Raw genomic sequence first — 16010 nt, forward strand, 5'->3', positions numbered from 1 at the left:
TGAGAACGGGACACCATGTTGGAAGCAGAACTGATGGAGTCTGGAGTCAGCCGCCATGAGAAGTTTTTAGCTGAGCCGAGTGACGACTGATGGAAGTGAAGGAAATGGTGCCGTTATGGTTGCGGTGGATAAAAGAACGTGCTGCACAGCATTACTTCAGTTTGGGCTGAGGTTAATTACAAGGATATGATGCAGGTCTTCAGAAAAATATATAGTTTGTTGTAATAAAAAAACAAAAAAACAACAACAAAAGAATACTTTCTGCCAACAAGAGAAGTAAAAAGTGCCACATTACACACAGGCATACTTTAATGGGACCTTATGTCCAAACAAAGTAGCAAATACTTTTGAAGAGTGAGGAAAAGGTTATAAGACATTCCTGAGTATTTCTAAGTGAAAATCTGAAAAGTGTGGCATGCTTTTGTTTCTTAAAATCAGTAGTTGGTAGAATCACATTTTCCTGCAATTACAATTTCAAATCTTTTGAAATGGATTCCTATCAGCTTTCTACATCGAGAGCCTTGGTTTCGTTAACCGAATATTAAAATTTTTTGACTGTTGTTTTTTTTTTGTTTGTTTTTCTTTTAACAATGACTGAATAGTTTGAAGACCATCCGTCATTTTACAATTCACACTCCTGACAACTTGCTGCAGAAGCGCAGTTGTTCAGAGCATCATGTCAGACCTGGATGCTACAGTGGATCTCATGATCTGGGAGCTGACACCGCATTGAAGGGTTATGGAGGTCATGAAGCGAGTCTGTGACCAATGCAGCTGAACCACTTTAAATTTAAATACACGAATACTTGCGCAAGCACTGTATGACCTGAAGATTTTACAGCTACTTTGTTCAACTACGGAGTGAGTAAGGCAAAGAGAGCAGTGTCAATATCTAAAACCAGATAAGGATCACATCCTGGAAGCTGTTTTATAATCAGAATAGGTTTATATTTAGAGCAAGAAGTAAACTCTCGGTATAGCCAGGCTGCTAGGAGTCAAAGTAATAGCACTGTTTCCTCTTATGGCATTTAACCATGAGCACAGCAGGGAAATATTCAGGGACCTTCCTGAAGTTAGAATGTCAGTCCTCTCTTTTCAATCTTGCAAAGGCAGCAAACAAGCATTTGTTTCAAACTCTTATAATTTCTACAGATGCATTTTGTTTTTTTTTTTTTTACAAACTTTGGTTAATTATGATTTCTCTTTATGAACAAATATAAGACCTAAGAACAACATTTAAATGATTTCTTGTCTTTCCGTTTTGAGTATTTATTTGTTTATTTTAGAAGCAGAGTTCACATTTCAAGCTAGCATTACCGTGTTTTGTTAGCGAGGCTAGCGTTTTGAAAACTGCAGTCTCCAAACTCTCGTAAATGTTGAGTCCTTCACTTAAATCTGAAATCTCTGAAATGTGAACACCTGAACTGATGGTAAAATAGTTCAGTTTAAAGGGTCTTCACTCGGTAACAGCCTGTACGCCGAAGAGTGTTGCTGTGAGTGCGACACAGAGTGTTGCGGCCTAAACATACCCGTGTGGTATGTTTAGTGATCTGGGTTTTTGGGTTTCCCTTCTTACAGTTCTGATTTATGTGAATGTTCAATCAGAAAATGTTTGCAGTGGGTTTAGAAGTTTTAACCAGACTTCGCTTCCACTGAGTTTTGTCAAAATTGTTCGGACTTTCAGAAATGTCCTGATTACCTCATTGTAGTGTGGCCGACTTGTTGCAGCCACCATATGGAGAAGATCTTTTTAGTATTCACTTTTATGTTCTCAGTTTCCCTCATCTCACTTTTTCCTTTTTTTTCTTTTTTCTTTTTTTTTTCTTTTTTTTTTTTACCGTTTAAATCAACACCACGATTCAACTCTCCTGTGGTTGTGGGAATTGTTGCTGAGTTACGGCAGCTGGATCCCTGAAGCCGTTGGCTGAAGTTATAAAGCTACACCTGTGGCCTCACTACGAAGGATTTATCTGAGAGACACCAGTCGGCCACAGCGATACATCCATCTCAGTTTTCAGTTTCTGTGAGGAATTGGCTCGCCGCAGCCCTGGAGAAAGTGCAGCCTCACTGCCAAATCCAACAAAGTAATTTCCTGCTGTTTCCTGTGGGGAGGAAAATGACTCTGGCTAATTTTAGAATGGAGGGGTGGTGGAGGTGAGGGGAGAGAGGGTGCTTTCTGCAAGTGGGGAAAGTATTATTGTCCCGAAATCCCCTCCAAGATTGAAACAAAATCAGTAGAAGTGTTTCTCCAGAGGAGTCAGAGACATTTAATCCTGTTGTTTATGAACGAATCATTTATTTTTTTTCTGTCTTTAGAATCTTACCGGCAGTCGTCCTCCGCCCAGGTACACCTACGACCCCGCCATCTTCGCCTTCCGCTCCCTGAGCACAGCACCCCCCTGTAGATCCTTGACTCCGTCCGAGGACCCTCCTTGCTCCTAAGCAGACGTCGTCACAACGTCCACCAGACTCCGACCTGGACCGCTTCACCATCTTCTTCTTCTTCTTCTTTTTTTGTTTTCTAAACTCTGTGGCACGTGAAGGACCGAGCTTCGGAAAGGTGTTCATCTAAAGGTGGAACTGTTGCACTCTCAGGTAATCCCTCCCTGCCCCTTGGGATCTCTGCCGGAGCCAGGACACGACTCGGCAGAAATCACTTTGTATAGTTGTAATTCAGGATCATTCGTTACACAAACACGGACCAAGAAGGGGGTTAACCTTGCTGAAGACTGTTTGGATCACACACAGAAGGGAATGATGCATGTTAGACAATCAAGTGGTTCCAGGGTTTCTTCCTATCTAAACAACTAAAAAAAAAAAAAAAAAAGACGACTCTATCCTCTTCCTGTTAAACTGAGATGGCAGTCGCATTTATCTGTCTGACACTACTTCTCTGGATGTGTTGCTGCAAACACCGTACTGTAAGGTCGCGCTATAACAAACATGTATGACTGTAGTTGAATAGTCGACTCCCGATGACGACGACTCGTCACTCGTCGGGAGTTCCCCGTATTCTCTTTTCTTGCATGTATCCCAGACCTCTGCAGAAACCGAGATCTGGTGGAAACATTTATGACTGTAGGGTTGCTGCACATTTGGCTAATCTGTTGTTCTGGATAGCCTACTCGTAGTGTGCCATTTCAGTTTAATTTTTTATTTCCAGTAATGTACCTCGGTTACATTCTAGGTAGAAGAGGACCACTGGTCTATCTAAAGATTACTTAATGCCTTGAAATGACATTCCTGCTATATTAAGGTCTGAGGTACTTCCCACGCCCTGAAACGAGCTCAAACGCGTCACCGCTGTAACTAAGACTTCGCCGAAATGAATGTAACATTGTGACATGTTTTCGTCCATTGTTGCACTAAAACACAATCCAATAAATGCTCTGTGGCCTCTTCTTTGTGAGGTGATGTCATTTTATTTCATAATGTGCTGAAAGCAGTGCAACACCTTTCAAAATTATTCACACGGTTTAGTCTTCTGTTTAGCAGAAGAGACGGATGGAAGAAGCGCAGAGGTGTTTTGCAGAAAATGAACACGGGGACATCACCCTGAACATACCAGCCCTGTTATGAAACACGGTGGTGGCTGCATCATGCCATGAGTACGCTGTCTTCAGCAGAGCTGGTTAGAGTCTGTGGTAGGGCTTTGCAGGCTCTTAATAGTTTTGGCTAAAATGAAAAATGTAATGTTTTGAAATGTAAATATTACAAAAAAATGCAAATTTAAGCACATTTTCGCTTGTTTTTGTGGAAAGATGTCATCGAATTTTAACGAGAGTAACCCTAAAATTACCAGTAATATATTTTTTAAGATGTTTTCTGACTTTTTGCACAAATAGGAAAAAATGTGTACATCATCTTTGTGCTGAAGTTGTTTTTCTCTACTTTATAGACAAAGAATTACTTACTGGTGGTCATATAAAAATACATTTCCTGTAGAAGATATTTATTGAAAATTTTAAATTTGTTTTTTCCTTTTTTTGTCAAAAGATCATTTATGGTTCTGAAGTTGTCTTTAGCTGGACTGATGGTAAAAAAACAAACAAAAACAAAAAAACGGCTCTTTGGATTGTAAAGGCTGTAGACTCCTGGTTTTTAGGAACATTTCTAGAGCTTCAGTTCATACAGGAAGAAAACCAGTTAGAAGCTGCAAAGACTTGAGATTGGAGCTTCACTTTCTAACCCTAAACATACAGCCAGAGCTAGAATGGAAAAAGTTTAGATCAAAGCATATTTATGTGATAGAATCTGTGGCATGGCTTAAAAACTCCTGTTAAGACGCTTTCCACTCGGTCTGACTGAGCTTCAGCTATTTTGTAAAGAATGTGCAAAAGCTTTAATCTCCACATGTGGAAAATCTAAGACGTGCAGCTGCAATTGAGGAGTAGTCCATCCAGCCTCTACACCTGCTTGCAGGGTCGCTGGACAGGTCGCACAGGTTAAACGATCATGCACACACTCGTACCGAAGGGCAATTTAAAGAACCCAATTAACCTTAGTCATGTTGTTGGGAGTCTGGAGGAAAGCCGGAGTACCCAGAGATGCAAACGCCTTGAAGAATAGCTCCAGGCTGCGATTCAAAGCCATAACTGTTCAACTGGTTCACCTTGTCGTCCCTTCATGCCTTGATGTAGGTATGTAAGAAAGGATGAGGGGATGGAATGATAGATGGAGGGGAAAACTGATTAGTTGGATAAGACGAAAGGAGAGAATGGACTGATTAAAGAATATATAAATGTATAGAAAAAAACTGAAAAAATAGATGGATGAATACCAAACAAGCTGATGATTAGTTAGCTGAGAAACTAGATTAACATATGGAGGAATAGATTGAATGAGTAGAGGGATAAACAAACAGATCCATTAAACCTTTAGAGGATAGGAAAAGAGAAAATCCAATATTTCTCAACATTCAAAGAATACCTAGTCCTGAGAGATAATTAAATTATATTCCATACCACAGAGCAACCATGCATATGAAACAGTCTTTGATTCTCCAGAAGCCCACTTTTAATATGAAATATCCCTTTACTAACACCTGGTGGTTAAACAGAACATTGCAACCAACTAAAATAAAATCCAAATTTATGCAAAACAAAAACAGAACCGCTCAAAAAAATGTTCTCGACTGTCTTGCACTACGGCTTATATGAGCAGATTGTTTTCGCCACCAGCTGACAGAATTAAAAACTTTTGCTCTTTGTAGTTATGTACTACTTTATTATTTTACAAAATAGAGTTTCCATTCATTATTGTTGTGTTTCAAAGACAGTTGCAGAGAGGGTGGGACGTGTGGCTGAAGTTTAAGAAAACAACACTGAGTGGGATTTCACAGAGAAAGGAATCACCGAGCTCTCACAGAGACAATCTTGTTAAAAAGAGAACATCGAGAGGGTTGGGTTTGGACTGTGTGTGTGTGTGGGTACGCTCACGGAAACACACACTCCACTTAGCTTGAGTCATTATCAGCTTACGTTTCATCTAGTACGCCATCCAAGTGTCCAGATGGTCAGAAAAGCTGCTGCTATGCTCTCCCTCTCTTCCTGATACACACATACACACACTCCCTCCCTTTTGCAGGGGAGAAGCGGTTAAAGGTTACGCCAGCGATCGACTGAAGCCGAACGGGAGCGGGGCGCACACCGGGTGTCAGGTTGGTTCGTCTTGCAGGAAGAGCAGCTAAAGAATAAAAAGCCGGATGATTCGGATGCTGCTTTGTCTCCTCTGATCCAAACAAAAACTGGTAAATTCAACCGCTTCCCTTCCAGCACCGAGGCTGACGACGAGCCGCTTCCTTGCTCGTTGACGTCTGTGTCGGTCCTCCTCAGTAGCCGTACTTGTCGTTGAGGTGAGTTCGACCGTCTCCTGTCTGACCTGTGAGAAAAGAGGAGGCTGTGAATCACTTCCTCGTCCAATCAGACGTGTCTCTGTATCAAAGCTCCCGCCTGGCAGCTGTTTCAACACTCCTTTTATTCATGTTTATCTTGATGCGTGAGAAACTCTGATGTGCATTCCTCGGCGGCACAAATAAACCGTAAAGGCCAGTTTATGACATGCAGCCCACATATTTCTTCCTCGAAAGAGATTTAAAGGAAGGTTTTAGAGAAATGTTTAAGGAAACAACTTTTTCACAGGGCTGGGTGGGGTGATTTAAGGTCAGCTGACCGGCCGGTTGTTCACCTGCAGGCGGCAGCCACACGGAGTAGTCAGGGTCATCCTGTGGATACTGTCCTGACAGCTGCACTGGAGGCTGTGGAGACACATCAAGGACTGGAGTCAGTTCATACTGAACGCCCAGCTAACACATTGGGAGGTGTGAGGGGCCTACCCTGCTGGGGCCCATCACTCTCTTCTTCTTCCTGGAATTGGGCCCTGCTGCTGCTGCTGGTGGCTCTGCTTCGCCCCCTGCCTTCGACTCTGTGAACAACACGAGTGACACTGCAGCCTTACGGTTGCCTCCAGCTTTACAGACAAGAAACAAATTCACACAACGATGAACTCTGAGCAGCTGGAGGTCATTGTTACAAGTTTCCCCTTTGGTGCTCGGTAATGTTCTGTCAAATTAAGGTTAAGAAAGACTGAAGGTTTGGTTTAGTCTGAGTCAGTTTCTAAGAGTTAAGCCACACCCTGGTTCCCTGGGAACCAACAAAGCAGTAGCTCCTAATGCAGGATGGAAGACCGACAGACTCACCTGGGCTCACGGTGGCTGACGGCTTCAGAGGAACCTGCGGCTCCGCTTTATCGCTCTTCTTCAGCTTTTGCTCTGAATATGATACGTAACGTAAAATGATCAGATTATAGAAGAAAAGACAGGCAGATTAAAAAAAAAGAAAAAAAGCAGAAGGGAGGAGGAAAGGAAAGACAACTTCTATACAGAGAAATAGAGAACAAAGTCTAGAAATAGAAATATTTTTCCATGTCTGTTTTACTTATAGGCATGGAAAACACCTAGATAAAATTTGCTACTGAACTCGGTTCATCACTGGTTCACCATCTTTATTTTGGGTTTTAAATTCTTCTTTTACAACATTTTTATTCTGATGTCCAAAAAGTGTCTGAAAAACCTAGAAATTACCTTTGAGGAAAATCCGAAGTAGTGAAAGAAAAAGGTCGGAGGAACCATGAAAATTTTTATAAGAAGGCTGGTAGATAATGCTGCCACCTAGTGGCATGAAAAGGTCATAACCAGTCTGAAAAGCAGGAGCAAACGGCTGTTTTTACCTTTGACCTCCTCTGAGTCTTTCAGCTGACCCAGAGGAAAGCTAGATTTTTTACAGTAAGTTTTAGTTTGGGCGGCGCTGCATTCATCTCCATCATCTTTACTCCTATCTGCCGCCTCCTCCTCTTTTTCCTCTTCGTTCTCCTCCTCTTCGTTCTCCTCCTCTTCCTCGCCTGCGGGTGGAAGCTCTTTCATGTTGAAGAGCTCAGCGGGCAGGTTGGGCCTCTTGGGAGGCAGCTTCTACAGCAGAGAGGAGAGGCTGAGCGGCAGAAACCGGAGGACAAAGACGAGATTTATCTGAGGGATCCGGAACGCTCACCCCTATGGTTCCCGTCTTCAGTTTGAATTTGCTTCCTCCCTTCATGGCTCCAAACAGCGGTAAGCTCTTCTTGGGCTTCTCCGCCTCAGAGCTTCCACTATGATCGCAGCAACCTCAGCTTTAGAAACAGATCTGAATCAAACAGTTGAGCTTTTGACGGGGAAAACATCTCACCCGGGGAGCAGCGAGGGCATCTGTGCCGGTCGAGTCAGGTCCACCAGCTTACGGAGCCGCTGGGCCTCTTTGCGCAGGTCGGCCACGTGTACGTGGAGCTTCCGGCGCTCCACGCCGTCCATCGCAGCCTCGCTCCGCACCGCCGTCATGAAGGCGTCCAGCGAGTCCTCCGTGCAGGAGGCCGAAGAGCCTGCAAGGAGGAAACATGGGGGGAAAAATAAACAAAAAAAACACCATGGCTTTTCAAAGAGGAATCTAAAAACAAATGTAGAGTTGTTTTTCCTGCAGGTGGAGATGGACGCACCTGGTTTACCGCTACTTAGCTTTTTCTGAGCGTCTGCCAGCTCCTTCTCCACAGAGGACAGCTTGGCCACCTGAGCAACAGCAAATGTGAAATGTTTAATATCTTCATATTGAATTTTAAAGGAATGACAGTAAAATGGTTTTTGTCTACATTCACATTCAAAAAAACATTTATTTTCCAGCTCGTAATGGAAGAAATCTGGCAATGTTGGGCTTTTGTTACATTTTTCTTTATTTTGCAGGAAAAATTTTATTGTTCACATGATTTTATTTATTTATTTATTTATTTATTTTTTTTTTACAGAAAGTAGAGAAAAAGCAATTTGCTGGTAAATTGTTGTTCGGAATTGGCAAGTTGAAAGTTTTACAACTCTAACCTCTACCCAATATAAAACTCGGTCAAAGCTTCATGATTTTACTAATAAATATATAACAGGAACAGAGAGCCAGAAAAATGGCACTCAAATAATTAAGTCCCGGCAGTTATTCACGACATGGATTTTGTGTAAAGTGACACTGTGATAAAAAATAATGTGCATGTTGTGCAGCCTGATCAATGATGAAAGCTGACATAAACAATCGTCTGTAAGAAAATTCATTTTGTTGCCCTCTACGTATGCATCTCATTTTTTTATTAATCTAATTTTAATGTGCATGATGAAAACATTTAAAAGTCATCCAAAGTTACTTGTACACCTGTCTGTAGTTACACACCAAGTTTTTTTTTCTCTCCATTATTGTTCCACATTGCGTGTAAAACCATGTGTCGTGCTTACCAAAGACTCATAGGTCTCGGTCCGCTCCTCGATCTTTCCGGCCTTCTTCATTCGCTCCTGCCTCTTCCTCTCCACTGTGCCGGTCCGATCCAGGAAAGTGTCGTCGTCGCTGTCGTAGTAGTCCTCGTCCTCCCAGTTTTTCTTCTTTCGTTTGCGCGAGACTGAAACCAAAGCTCAGCTGTAGCACCGGACTCCAGCGGATGTTTCCCTCTGGGCTGAGCTCTCACCTGCTTCCTGCCTCAGCAGCCCTCGGGCCTCCAGCATCCGGCAGGCCTCCAGGCAGCACTGGACGGCTGCCTCCTTCTTCTTCCCCGTGTGCGTCACTTCGGCAACCAGCTGTCGGCCCAAGGCGTCGTCCACTGGCAGCCTGATGGGACGGAGGTGAGTAAAGCTTAAAGGTGTTTTTAGGGAAACTCGTGACATTGGTGCGTCAGATCACTAACTTTATCCTGCAGAGCCACGTGCCGTGATTTTTGTCTTCGTATTCAAACTCCAGCTCCTCGCCTGCAGGCAGAAACCCCAGGTTAGATACTCGGATGAAACACAATGACAGAGAGCCGGCTGGGTTCTGCGGAAAGTCACCCTCTCTGTCGTAGAATCCCTGCAGAGCCTTCTTCGGGTCTTTCAGGTAAGCTGCCTCCTGGTCTTCGTGAAACTCGGTTGAGAAGGGGTTTTCCTCGTTCTCGTCTTCCTCCGGAGCTGCATCCTCTTCTGCGGGATGGATTTATAGACATAGAGGCATCAAACGAAGAGAACGGGGCGTTTGACTCAAAGAAAGCACATTCACTCACCCATTCCCCACGTGCATCCAGAGTCTTCCTTTGACGCTTCCCTCTGGCTCTTTTTGCCTTCACCATTTTCCTCATCCTCTTCGCCGTCAGAGAGGTCTCCCATCATTCTCTTCTCCAGCTCTGCTCTCTGTTTGCGGGCTCGCTCCCTCAGCTCCGTCACCGTCAGCTCGGACTCCTCTTCCTCATCAGACTCCGGACCCTGTGGAGGAAAAGCGAAGGATCTCGAGTTGGGGACAACCTCGGATATCGTTTCTGCTGGATAATCGACTCCTGAAGGATGGTCCAGAGTTTAATTTTAATTTACTATAGAGAATTCAAACAGCTTTAAAGATGAGGAGGTTATGTCAGTTATCTGTCTGGGCAGGTTTCAGGTTTTTTAATAACTGTAAATTAAATCATGATAGGAAAACTATAGCCCTACACCCCTACAGGTTTAATTGGATTCAAGAGGGGACAGTGGCAGTGAGGTGCTGTATATCTTAAATGGACAATAATCCCAAACACAGATCAACTAACAGTTACTGTTGTTATTGAACCCATGGGCTGCACTTAGTTATTCTTTATTTCAACATCATAAAACGGCTGAATGAAGACTTTCTGGTATCGCGTTGCACATAAATTACATGATTTTTTTTTCTGGAATCACTTATCTGTAGAAGAGGACCCACCTGCAGGATAAACAGCCGGGTGCTTCCTCCAAACTTCAACACGTGTCCCACCTTCAATCTGATGTAGGTCTTCGGGGGGATCCTGTTCTTGTTGACCACCGTGCCGTGTGTGCTCCCCAGGTCGTGGACATAGAAGCCCCTCTCCTCACCCACGCAGCCCTCCTCCCCGGTGTGGCCTCGGTACTGGATCACCGCATGGTACCTGGAGATGGACGGGTGCTCCAGGGAGACGTCACACACAGGTAGCCTCCCGACCACAAAGTAGCTCCGGTGTGTGAGGGTAACAGTGTCCACTATGGTGCCGTTTTTGAGGATTTCCAATGCGTAGGGGGATTCTGGTGGAGGACCCCCCCAGGGGGGCTCTGTGTACGGGAGAGGGGGGAAGTTCTCAGCTTTGACAGGAGCTGCCTTCGCTTTAACTTCTTGTTTCTTAGTCTTGTCGACACCTCTGTCATATTTTCGCTCATTTTCTCCAGCAGCAGCATCGGTGGCAGCTTCACACACATTGTCCACCTTGTTTTCTGCTACGTTGTTTATGCGTTTGCTAGCAAGCGAAGGCGCCGCAAAAATAGCCGGTTTTTTAAAGGTATCCCCTATCTTTGTATCGGATTTGGTTTCTTCTTCCCCTGTGGGCTTGTTCCCCTCTTCAGTGTCTAAATTCTCCTTCTTTTCTACTTCTGACTGTGTTTCTTCCTCCATATTTACCTCACGTCTGTTAGCACGGAGGAAGCGTCAAGGTTTATTTGGTGCAACTGAGAAATTAGTCCGGGTATTAAGTGCCTAAAATGCAAACAAAAACACTATCAAAGCAAAAACACAAGACAAAACATGTTATTAACTTACATTAGATTTGTTATTTTAAAGCGCTAAAAATATAATTTTAATTCTATCAAAGACTGAGTTTAAAAGGTAACGGAACTAATCTGCAAGTCCGCTTTAAAGCCCGGACAAACGGAAATGAAACAACACTGAAGTTACCATTTGATCTGTATCATATTAAAGGACCATCCCACCAGTTGTAAGGAGTCAACTCTATTTCACAATTTAGGACAAAGTTTGATTTTGCCGAAAATAAATCCAGATTCTTTTAAACATGGTTGTTTGATCCCTGAGACCTTGGTATAAAAACTCTAAAATGACTATTTATTAATTTAGATTACGCTATATTGTCATTGTACAAGCAGCAGTACAATGAGTACAGCTCTTCTTAGGGCATTTATAAACAGTTAAAACACATAAGACTAGTGTGACCTGGACAAAAAAATATTTATGCATTTATTCAGTAGAAATAACAGACCATTAAATAAAGAAATAATGTGAATCATATAGATAAATAATAAAAGAAACATTTATCATAATCCAAGCTAAATAAATAATATTAATCTGTAAATGCACTTCTCACAAGTCATTGGATCGTCTTTTTTTAATGCCTAACTTTAGAGATTTTCTTTTTTTTAATGAAATTACTTTTAAAATTTGTTAAAAATAATGTTCTTGTTTAATTTTTTTCTTGAGTTTTTCCATTTTCACAAAAAGAAGAGGTCTAAGCAAACAATAATTTGTATTTTAAATAATTTGACTTCAATGTAGACTGATGAACATTCAGTGTATTGGAGTTCTAATTTGGTACATGGTCAAAACAGCATTGAAAATGTTCTTTATTAATACATTGTAGGCTTAAAAAATAAGATGCGTTGTAACGTTTTAGACCTTGTCAAATAATCCACTTTTGACCACTGTAGTGTACACAATTTTTAAATTGAAAATTTGAAAAATTGGTTTCTTAAAAGCTGCGGAATGGCCCTTTAACAAAGAAATCGCTGGGTTGTACGAATCAGATACGAACTTCAGCGTCGTTCAAAGACGCTAGCCTAGCTGCTATCCAGCTTCCGATCGAAACTGAAGACTTTTTGGTTACCATCCGAGGGTAACTTTTAAGCTTTATTTTATGTAATTATTATCTATATAACGAAATACTAACAAAAAGTGCCTCAATGTTAGCTTAGCTCCTTTGTTGTCGTATTACACGGATTTGTTCTGTATTTTTTTTGCACAAAACTCCAAACAAAAATGTGCTAATTTTTCTTTTATTCAACATCTCCAGATGTAAAAGGTTTCATTAATTATGTCTATTAGTTCGTATGAATTAACGAGAGGAACTCCATATTTCGGCTTTGCTGAATCCAAAAGTAATAAATAATTTTGTTTTAATTTTGATATATTGTGTGACTGCCATCCGTCTCGACTTTCATGTTAAGGATCCAGTCACTGACACTTTATGAAAATTTGGACTAAACTATCTGAAAGAGTTTACTAGTTAACAGAAACATGCGCATTTTGAAATAGAAATGCAGAATGTGTAGTTCATTTAAATATTTAGCTAATTTGCTTACAGAAAGCAGTTTGTCTGGAAAGTTAGTTACAGTATCTTGCAAAAATATCCAGTGCAATCCGGATACTTTTTACATTTAAATGTGAAGTACAAACTTCAATGTAAAATTTAGTGAATTTGAATGCGATCTTTTTAGACAGATCAACACAAAGTAGGAAATAATGACTGAGTGGAAGGATGCATGGATTTAGTATATTTTACAAACAGAAAAAGTAAAAGTTTTAATTTCTTGCATTTACGTGGCTTTTGGCAAACTGTTGTAAGCCCAGTTTAAACTTCTGTTGCTTCATCTTCATGATGATGTTTGTTCACTGAAGTTCTCCAACAAATTTCCAAGGCCTTCACAGAATACTTGCAGTTAAACTTGAACTCTTTAATAATTAGCGGACATTGGATGGTAATTAACTGCAATACATTTTAATTTGAGGTACCAACGTAGAAAGTGCTGGATACAAATAGAAACTAGACTTACAATACTTTTTCACATAAAATCCAAATACATTGTATTGAAGTTTGTGATTGCAATGTGACTAAATGTTAAGAGGCCTAGAAGTATTAATATTTTGACCAGACAATGCATGTCAGTTATTTTGGTCAGATTTATTTTTTGTCTTAATCAACCTGAAAATACTTTATCTGATAAGGAATATATTTCTTCTCCTTTCTTTCATGTATAGTCTCGACTCAGGTCTGAATCAATCATGATGCGTTACTGGGGTGAGATCCCTGGACCCTCCGGGGCTCCCCCCAGTCGCAGCTCCTTCGACCTGCTCCAGCGCGAGTTTCGGTCCGTGGAGATGCAGGACCCACCCCTGCACCAGCCGTCGGCCCAGCGCCCCCGGCCCACCACGATGCTGGATATCCCCTCAGAGCCGTGCAGCCTCACCATTCACACGGTGCAGCTGTGCCAGCACGCCCGCCGCCTGCGAGCTCTCCTGGCGGCGGCCCAGGGCCAGGCTCAGGGTCAGAACTCGGCATCCTCAGAGGGCGGCAGCCGACCAGAGGAGACTGAAGCCAACCTGCCGCTGCGTCCTCCCACTCCACCCGCCGTGCCTGACGATCTGCTGCCCGTAGACAGCAAAGACCCCCACCAGCCCTTTCAGCTTCGCCATAGTGACCCTGAGAGTGAATTCTACAAGTAAGTTTGAGATGTCGCCTCTTTAACATTCAACATTGTGCCAATGACAGATAAGGATACCTTGCAAAAAGTATTCATACTCAAACCTTTTCAGATTTCAAACCACAAACTTTACTGTGCTTTCTTGGGCTTCTATGGAATTGACCAACACAAAGTAGTGAATAACTTGCATGTCAAAGAAAAATGTTGCATAGTCTTCAATATTTTTAACATATAAATCTGAAAAGTGTGGCATGCATTTGTATTAAGCTTCTACTGCTGTGGCACCCCTGTCAGTCAGGCTGAATATTCCATTGGTAGGCGAAGTGGGAGCTCATGACTCTTGATATATAATCGGCAACAATAATTACCAACCATTTATTTTCTTTTATTTATTCTGTATACTTTCACAAGACCCTTTGACACTAGACTTGTGGTTCTGTGCTGAAGAATCCCTTTGTGTTTCTCCGCTCTTTCAGAGGGAAAGGTGAACCAGTCACAGAGCTGAGTTGGCCCTCCTGCAGGCAGCTCCTCTATCAGTCGGTAGCCACGGTGCTGGCTCATGCTGGCTTTGAGTCCGCCCAGGAAAGCGTCCTGGAGACCCTGACCGACCTTGTCCATGAACACTACCTGCGCCTCACCCATCTCCTGCGAGTAGCGGTGGACCGCGAGGCCAGGCTGGGAGCCACGCCCTTCCCGGACGTGGTGGAGCAGGTGTTCCACGAGGTGGGCATTGGCAGCATGCTGGCCCTCCAGCGCTTTTGGCAAGTCAGGATCAAGGACTATCACAGCTACATGCTGCAGGTGAGATGATTTCAAGCTTATTTAGCTCTTTATTTTTATTTATTTATTTATTTATTTATTTATTTATTTATTTATTTATTTAAACAGCAGAAAACAGAAACAACAGTTTTTTGTCTCCTAGGTTACCAAAGAGCTGTCAGAAGAATATGAGCGGCTGGTGAATCCAGAGAAAGCTATGGAGGACTCCAAACCGCTAAAGATCAAGGACGAGCCTCTGAGTGACATTCCCTTCCCTGTGAGTGAGGAGCTGGAGGCCGACCTGGCCTCTGGGGACCAGGCTTTACCCATGGGGGTCCTCGGGGCCCACGCAGAGAGGCTGGCAGCAGGCTTGGATTCTGACCACTCCCCTCACACTTCAGGTGAGACCACCGCTTGTTGCATCTTAAAGTGGGGTGTTTCTAGCATTTGTAGTCACAATGTGTTATTTAAAGACTTCCCTTAATGTGACATATATGCTAAAGATTCAACTGAAAAACAAACATGAACACAATAACTGCAATAATCTGGCTGCATATGTTAGCAGCAACAGTTTGATTTGCTCATTTACATCCTTTGATTAAAATCATATTACATAAACGTTTGATACATTTTTTTGTTCAGAACAATAACTACAGTTTTAAGTTTATTTCTTCACAAGGTGGTGGCGCGGCCAACAACTCCCCTCTTTGGCCCCAAGTAAAGATGGAACCCCAGGACGGTGACGAAGGTCAGGGTGCTGGTCATCATCATCATCACCACGGCGTCCTGAGTGGCGACGTGTTCGAAGAGGGGGATCCCATGTCCACCATGAGCGAGTCTGGAGGAGCCATGGCACCTTCACCAGGAGGGGCGGCGTCTGAAGGCAGCTACGCTTCACATTCGCCCGACTCGCTGATGGGAACGTCGCCAGTCTTTAACCAGAGACCCAAGAAACGGATGAAGAAGATGTGAATATTTAAAACTCACAGAATCTGTCTTTGTGTCTGTCTTTATCGTTCTGCAGTGAAGACAGGATAGTGGGGGGAATTTAGTACTTTTTTTTTTTTTTTAGAAGTGTTTTATGTGTTTCCCAGAAATAATTGTGAAATGTAATTATTGTACTTTGTCAATAAATGAAAAAAAACAAACATTTTCTTTACTATCTTGTTTGATTTTTCTCATCAGGATTTTTTTCATTAAACTGTACAAGAATTCTCACAGTTGGTACCATGGGAAACCAGATAATTTATGCACGGTTAAAAAATAATAATGATTACGGGATATTTACAGAGCATCTCATTCCAGAATATTTACCAGGGTTCTGTGGCTGCACAACAAACCCGAGTCATTAAACCTCCACCACCATGCTCGACAGTTGTTCAGCCATTCAGGATGCAGGAAAGAAAATATCTCTAAATGCAAAATATAAGAAATGTTTAGTTATCCCCTACATTTGAAAACTGGCAGTTTGTGACCTAAAACT

The 16010-nt window shown here is 42.5% G+C and overlaps 3 protein-coding genes across 5 annotated transcripts in view; 2 read left to right on the forward strand and 1 right to left on the reverse strand.

Annotated features, from left to right (window-relative positions):
* LOC103154235 (uncharacterized) overlaps positions 1-3402 on the forward strand; it is an 18056-nt gene extending 14654 nt beyond the window's left edge. Inside the window, exons 5-6 of one of the 2 annotated variants that reach the window (XR_477897.2) lie at positions 1904-2084; positions 2317-2406. Coding sequence is in view for 1 of the 2 variants with exons in the window: in XM_007575451.2 (XP_007575513.1) it covers positions 2317-2442 (126 nt within the window). In the remaining variant the exon portion in view is untranslated. Of the gene's footprint in view, positions 1-1903; positions 2085-2316 lie in introns of both variants that reach the window. The other variant, XM_007575451.2, reaches the window with a different exon arrangement.
* The window catches only part of slc4a1ap (solute carrier family 4 member 1 adaptor protein), a 12327-nt gene extending 1318 nt beyond the window's left edge, over positions 1-11009 (reverse strand). The window contains exons 1-14 of one of the 2 annotated variants that reach the window (XR_001659079.1): positions 10257-11009; positions 9589-9787; positions 9380-9508; positions 9241-9301; positions 9025-9164; positions 8798-8958; positions 8023-8092; positions 7719-7908; positions 7545-7641; positions 7228-7465; positions 6698-6769; positions 6335-6423; positions 6187-6256; positions 5439-5880 (exon numbers count right to left, since the gene is read on the reverse strand). Coding sequence is in view for 1 of the 2 variants with exons in the window: in XM_007575467.2 (XP_007575529.1) it covers positions 5831-5880; positions 6187-6256; positions 6335-6423; positions 6698-6769; positions 7228-7465; positions 7545-7641; positions 7719-7908; positions 8023-8092; positions 8798-8958; positions 9025-9164; positions 9241-9301; positions 9380-9508; positions 9589-9787; positions 10257-10955 (2265 nt within the window). In the remaining variant the exon portion in view is untranslated. Of the gene's footprint in view, positions 1-5205; positions 5881-6186; positions 6257-6334; positions 6424-6697; positions 6770-7227; positions 7466-7544; positions 7642-7718; positions 7909-8022; positions 8093-8797; positions 8959-9024; positions 9165-9240; positions 9302-9379; positions 9509-9588; positions 9788-10256 lie in introns of those variants that run through there. The other variant, XM_007575467.2, reaches the window with a different exon arrangement.
* A 1083-nt stretch (positions 11010-12092) lies between these two features.
* supt7l (SPT7 like, STAGA complex subunit gamma) lies at positions 12093-15640 on the forward strand. Its single transcript, XM_007575477.2, has 5 exons — positions 12093-12183; positions 13326-13786; positions 14245-14569; positions 14691-14928; positions 15207-15640. Exons 2-5 carry the CDS (start codon positions 13350-13352, stop codon positions 15497-15499), a joined length of 1293 nt encoding a protein of 430 aa, XP_007575539.1. The 5' UTR covers positions 12093-12183; positions 13326-13349; the 3' UTR covers positions 15500-15640.
* The last annotated feature ends 370 nt before the right edge of the window (positions 15641-16010 follow it).

Source organism: Poecilia formosa, unplaced genomic scaffold (assembly GCF_000485575.1).
Source record: "Poecilia formosa unplaced genomic scaffold, Poecilia_formosa-5.1.2 Scaffold8, whole genome shotgun sequence".
Lineage (NCBI taxonomy): Eukaryota > Metazoa > Chordata > Actinopteri > Cyprinodontiformes > Poeciliidae > Poecilia > Poecilia formosa.

Bases quoted from the DNA above. Each gene is read 5' to 3' on its own strand.
- supt7l (XM_007575477.2), top strand. From the start codon at position 13,350: ATGATGCGTTACTGGGGTGAGATCCCTGGACCCTCCGGGGCTCCCCCC. The intron at 14,570-14,690 runs GTGAGATGATTT...TTTGTCTCCTAG, and splicing joins ATCACAGCTACATGCTGCAG to GTTACCAAAGAGCTGTCAGA. The intron at 14,929-15,206 runs GTGAGACCACCG...TTTCTTCACAAG, and splicing joins CCACTCCCCTCACACTTCAG to GTGGTGGCGCGGCCAACAAC.